Raw genomic sequence first — 6,569 nt, 5'->3', positions numbered from 1 at the left:
TCCAGCGGAGGTTCGCGTTCATAGACCTCTTGATTGCACGAGCGAAGTTAGGAGCTCGTTCTCGCTGGCGCGTGCATTCTCTGCCGGGCCATCTATTTCGAATGGGTCAGTGGGATCTCCACGCGTCCGGCTTCCCGTCGCCCGTCCCGTTTTCTTATTCGTCCCGCCAGACCCAGTACGTCATCATGACGTTCGCGCTAGCTGTGCTGTCATTGGCTGGACGCATCCGACAATCCGTCCGCCGTGCGAAACTATCTGGCGCGTTGGACGCACGTCGGATCGCCGATCCGACGTCTGAAGCGACCAAATTTTTCGGATCAGGCAGTCGTACTGCCGGATCGGACGTCGGATCGGATGGATTTTTCGCGCATGTGTCTCGCGCTTTAAGCGCGAAACATATGTACGACGAAACCGTCCGATCCGACGTCCGACCGCGCAATACGACGGTCGGAGGCGAGGGTTTTCAACGCTCTCCGATGCTACGAAAACCCTCTCCCCTCAAGGTCATTCCGGCAGTCCGCACGTCGGATCGGACGGTTTCGTCGTACATGTGTTTCGCGCTTAAATTGAACAACTTATCGTGGCGTTTCCGCCGAAAGGAGGGGTGCACGCGCACAGCTTTAATCGGCCTTCATGCACGCGCCCCCGTACCTCTGGCTGCATAAGCACAGAAAGTTGTCCGAGAGTATTGGCGACATCTGTGACGTCGACAGTACCTCTAAACTGGAAAATAGTACCGGCAGGTTCGCTCGTCAGCTTTTTCGAGCGAATCGCATATCCCCAGAGTTTGACGGTTAGACGAAGCCATGAAAGTAGGTTGAAAAACACGCAATGAAAATCGCCAATTGTCTTAAATAATTTTTTATTGAAGACATGCTTATACTATTTCATGAATTCTTTGTCTCCTAGTCTAACTACGTCATGTTTAAATATGGCACCCATAACACGAATACGGTCCATGGCATGGTAAGCCTGTCTAAGCCGCCGTGCAATCCTCTAAAGCAGGGGTCTCCAAACCCTGGCCCGCGGCTCTTCCAATGAAGCTCGGCTCGTGGCCCGCTTCCACCAGGTCCGCCCTGCACAAAACTAAGCGCCCTTAAAGAAACGGCGCCGCAACACACGCCAACCGCGTAAACGGAGATACCAGGGAAAACGAGAAAAAACTGCCTATCGTAAACCGTCTTCTATCGTCTGTCAGCATCCCCCCCCCCCCCCCCCCCCCCGGCCCCCCAGTTAAATCATTCTCATTAGAATTCTGCCCCGTCGAAACATGCCAAAGTTTCTATGCAATTTGGTTTATGCCTGGTGAGTTCTTTTGAGTGCCAATTATTGTGCGATGTCATAATTGGGTTTATATTTCACTTATAAAGTAGATATATTACCCCATCTATTTTTTTTTTTCTTAATGTTTAGTTTAACTTTAAAATTTTTATTTACACGCTTATCTATAGGGTTACTTATTTAGCTTTTCATCATTTAAGTTTTCCTATTTATTTCCTGGTCCTCGAGACAGCGACATATCTCCCATCCGGACCCTTAATATAACTATTATCTTGTATGAGCTGTTAGTGACAGCTATAGGAGCCGTCATTATCGGGGTGATAATTAAGCACTAAACTGCAAAAAAACGCAATAAACGTTATTGCACCGTATTGTCGCGGTTTCTTGTTATGAATGGCGCCTACACATGCGAGGAGGTTTCTGAGTGGCACGGTTCCCCGTAAACAAGAATACAGTCTACTGTCTGGCTCATTTTACAACCCAGAAAGAAAGGCACGCGTTCTTTCTCTTGGCAACGGCTTCAAAAGCGATATTTTGCGTTTCGCGCCGTCCTGTCCGTTTATCTATGTCAGTGCTCTCAAACTCATTGAGTGTTGGGGCCATACAGCCCACACCCGAAAAGTCGAGGACCAACGTACGACCGGGTTGGGGTGTTCAAATATTCAAAAGAGAACTAGTGCTCTATATTTTTTGTAAAGTCGCAGTTTTGCCAGTGACATCTTTCGATCTGACTTTTTTATATCAGTACTTTGGGCCCTGATATGATGTCATAACACTAATTAAAATGACACTGCCCCCGCACTGGCATTTTTAATGGAACAAAAGATCAGGTACGCGGTCGTTCCCGCTGCTTAATTTACTCATGAATTAACCAAGCTGAACATGTCTCTGAAAAACAATCAGTTAATTTGACAGTTTTTGCTTTCCTGGTGATTCTTATTAGAACACTCTAAACTAAACAAATACTTGTCTTTTATTGGCGAATTTTTTTTTTTAAGGCGCGAGTCCCGAGTGTGTAGTTTTATTTTTGGCAGTTGCTCCTGCTGATCGAGAGTTCGCGCACCCGAGATGCATCCTTCAACGAAGAACTCGCGCTTACAGCCTAGTTGCCAAATTGTTGTAAATTACAAAAAGCTGAAAAAAAAATAAACCGAAACAAGGGGCAAATGATCACAGATAATTACGAACTATGTGAATACGTTAAGAGAGCAGAGCTACTTTTCGAGCGAAAATAAAGCGGAGAAATGAGTCTATTGGGTTAGACCACTATGGTGCATACCATTTCTAGACCTTGAGACACGGGAACCTGGAATCGTAGCCGGTTGCCTGCGGGCCGCGTGTTTGAAACCCCTGGTCAATGTTATCCAAAGAAGGTGGCGCCATCTTCTCTCAGCAGCGCGAAGCATTCAGTGGACTATAGCTCTCCTCGCTCCCATCTTTCCCTTAAAGCCCCCCCCCCCCTCCCCCCTTTCCCCTTTTAAATAAAAGTGTTTCATCGGGGTTGCGAAGTCTTCGGATAGACACGAAAAATTCTGGAAAGCCCACTCTCGGTCCATATTTTCGCCAGTTGCAACTTAATTTAAAGAAAAAATAACTCCATTATTAAAGATTATTATGTACAAACAAAAAGTCTAATCTGGGTTTTCATTCAGCTGCCAAAGAATTTTGACAATCACCTACATGGGAATACACCAGCTACTCAAGTAGCAACGAATGTAATTATCTTCACCTTTTTCTTTATTTTAAGAAAAACATATTACCCCTTTCTTTCTTTTTTTCGTTTTTTCATGGCCTCGGTTCACCTTGTTGACAACGCCAACAATGCGATCTCCACAACTCCGCCATCAAGTCTTGTGGAGAGGCTGAAAGAAAACGTCCGCTTTTATCTTTGAAATTATGCGACGAAGAAGGTTCTCCGTCAGTGGCTTTTCGTGCGAATATACTTGGGTCCCACTGGGGCCAGTGAGCCTGCGTAAAGGGAGAACCAAGGAGTTGCCCTTTAAGTGCAGTAGTATTATATGACAAAATAATGTCCACGATTCCGTTTTCAGTATCAACTGGTTGTGAGGACACTACACGTGTTATTTATTTATGAATTAAGAGCACAATCTATGGATAAGAAAGAAAATCGGCGGCGAAGAGACTAAAGATTCCACCTGGTGTTGTCGTCGTAATGCTCGGCAGCTTCCGAGCACGGGGCTGCTTTGTCACGCCACATGCACTCATACTCCAGTTGAGCAAAGTAAGTGTCCTCATCGGGGCACACGAAGGAATGCCTCTCGTAGACACGCTTCCCGTCCACTCCTGCCTTGACCGTGCAGACGTGGAAGTACCGACACTGCAGTTCGACGTCCGCGTAGTAGCCGTACATCCGACCGTCGCAGCTGAAGTTCGAAGACGGTGGATACGCCACGGGCTCACCGTTAGAAGCAGTGACAGCGTGGAAGGCCATCGTCCGCTCCAAGCCTAGTCCCGCCAGAACCACCTCGGAGGAGAGCAACTTATTCCCGACTTGACTGGCGAACACAGAGTCCTCCGGCATGTTGAGGAGAGGCAGGTCGCCCCTGGGAGAGAGGTTGACGGGTGTGCTCCGTTCTCCTTGCACGGTGTCCGGTTCGATGCGGGGCTTGTACAACTTCTCAGAGTGTTCGCAAGGAACGGCGAGGTCGGGGTAAGTGCAGGCTCCGGACTGCTGGTCGAACACCGTGGGCAACGGACAGGAGAGTCTGAAGCCGATGGCCTGCGGCTTCTGGGGGCTTTGGGCGAGCTGGATACGACTGCAGACGAAGTAAGATCCGCATCCAGACCTTACGTCAGCGTAGGAACCGTCGGCACGCCCGTCGCAACTGAAGCTGCTGGACGTCGTCCTGGAGGCAAGCATGGCCGTGCGAAGGGTGAACGCCTCGTTCAATCCGTAGTGTCCTTCGGCAAGAGCGCACGCCTCGGCCGCCTTGGCCGCGGACACGCAAGTGAGGTGCAGCTGATCGAACACCTTGCCCGGAGAGCAGTCGTAATGGAACTGGCGGGTGACGGTCTTGCCGAAGATGAGCTGCGGGTTGCAGATGTAGTAGGATCGGCAGCCTGCGGGAACATCGGCGTAGAAACCGTAGGGTCTACCCACGCAGAAGTCCGCACGACCCGTGCCTTGGGGACTGGGCTCGGATGCGCTCGGACGAGTAAGGACCATGACGACAGCAACCATGACAACGCCCAGAAGGCTGGTCCCACCTGGGTTACAAAGTGGACACCTTAATTAAACATGTGAAATGGAAGTCAGGTCAGTAGTGACACTAGAAAAAGATGGAAGAACGGCGTATTGAATTCTGAAGCTAAAAATATCTCCGATCACTTACAAAACTCAACCTGTCCACACACACGAGTCAAGTTTTCTGGTACTAATACAGCAAAATTCAACTGTGAATTTCTGGTTCAACAAGACTCGCTATACGCAGAGGCTTTAGCAGGAAAGGAGCAAACCACGGCGGTTGCACCTGCCAGACAAAAACGTAGCTGTAGTTGTGCAAGTATTTTATAAAAAAGAAAAGCGAAATTTGAGATCTTAGAATGCAGATAACAGAAAGGCGTTAAAAACAAACCGGCCTAATTATCTATAGACATACAAAATACGATCACTACCTGCATTTTTTTTTTTTTTCTTACACGACTAAAATGGATATCAACGCTACCCGTGTAGAGGAAGCGGAACCAATGTGGAGAGAGAAGGTTGGTGTTCGGCACTACATATGTATGCAGATTTTTATGTTCGGGTTGTGCTGTAGCACTGAACTTGATGGACTTATGAAAACGGTCTTAAGCACGAGACACATGGACGGTAGAATCGTCCGATCCGACAGTCCGAACGCCGCTCCGAATCGCCGCACGCGACAGTTTGAGACACACGCTTCCGACCTTGCATGCGACACGACGATCCGTTAGGCTCCGCCCAGGAGATTCAAGCACTCCAGCGAAGGTCCGCGTTCACGGATCTCTGGTCCCAGATTGACGGTTTAGCTAACGCAAGCGAAGTTAGAAGCCCGTTCTCGTTAGCGCGTGCATTCTTTGCCGGGGCCATCTTTCTCGAATGGGTCAGCGGCGGGATCCACGCGTCCGGCTTTCCGTCGCCCGTCCCAACAGACCCAGTACGTCATCATGACGTTCGCGTTAGCCGTGCTGTCATTGACTGGACGCATCCGACAATCGGTCCGCCGTGCGAAACTATCTGGCGCGTTGGACGCACGTCGGATCGCCGATCCGACGTCTGAAGCGACCAAATTTTTCGGATCAGGCAGTCGTACTGCCGGATCGGATGGTTTTTCCGCGCATGTGTTTCGCGCTTTAGGCCCTTTTCAAAACCCGGTCAAGCAACACTGGCATCAGGAGGTTTGAATATTGATGGAAATTATCAAGGAGAATTTGAAAGAAGTAAAATTAACTAGCACAGTTTAGAACAGGCGATACAAAATATTTGCATTGTACAAGAGGGCATCTTCACGAGTTATTATGATGGCACGTGCTTTCGCACTATGATGGGACGTTTTTCAAACCCCAAATTTTATACAAAAAACACGCGGTGAGCAAACGATACTCCTAATGTTGTCTCCGTGTTTTTTTTTCTCTCTTTTTTCGACATATGCACAGCTTCAAAATACTGTGTTCGCCTTAAAAACACGTAACTTCACTGGAAACCATTCAAATAAATATAGGGCTCAAAGATGAATTAGCGTTCGTACGTTTGACCAAAAACAGGAGCGTCACCCTGACTGAACTAAAGCAAATTGCGTGCGGTGACAGCGCAACCTCAATCCTGTATCAATAAGCCGCTCACCGTACTCTAGGTTGAATAAGTAGTCCAAGAGAGACTACACCGCCAACATCAAAGATGTTTTCACCTTGAAACCCATGAGCTAGCCGTAGTCCCACGTTGCAAACGCGAAGCTGAACCCGTCCAGCTAAAACAGATACTTACATCACGCGGTATCTCTCAAATGAGGTGAATTCTAGCAGCAGGCTAAAGGCTGGGTCACACATTTGTGTCGGCTGTGTCCAGTGCAACCCAAACGACAGCAACGACCGGAACGGCCGCAGCTGATGTTTGCTTCACGAAGCTACCTTTCACATTGCTTGGCACGTTTTTTTACGGCGAACACTTCTGTGACTTTGTCGCCCTGGTCGCTCTGAACACAAGCAACGCATCCGTCTGAACCAGGCTTAAACACGACGAAGGAAAAAAGCACCAAAAGCAACGTGGATCCTCCCGACTCACCGCCCATCGCTACACAGTCATCAAG

General features: G+C 48.6%; 1 protein-coding gene across 1 annotated transcript; it reads right to left on the bottom strand.

Annotated features, from left to right (window-relative positions):
- Positions 1–3,325: 3,325 nt before the first annotated feature.
- Positions 3,326–4,506, bottom strand: LOC8038773. Its single transcript, XM_002412868.5, has one exon. It carries the CDS (start codon positions 4,481–4,483, stop codon positions 3,425–3,427), a length of 1,059 nt encoding a protein of 352 aa, XP_002412913.3. The 5' UTR covers positions 4,484–4,506; the 3' UTR covers positions 3,326–3,424.
- Positions 4,507–6,569: the final 2,063 nt, after the last annotated feature.

This window comes from Ixodes scapularis, unplaced genomic scaffold (genome assembly GCF_016920785.2).
Source record: "Ixodes scapularis isolate PalLabHiFi unplaced genomic scaffold, ASM1692078v2 PGA_scaffold0__279_contigs__length_252992795, whole genome shotgun sequence".
In the NCBI taxonomy this organism is placed as follows: Eukaryota; Metazoa; Arthropoda; class Arachnida; order Ixodida; family Ixodidae; genus Ixodes; species Ixodes scapularis.
The sequence above is the reverse complement of the archived record's forward strand: the minus strand, read 5'-3'. Positions and strand labels throughout refer to the sequence as shown.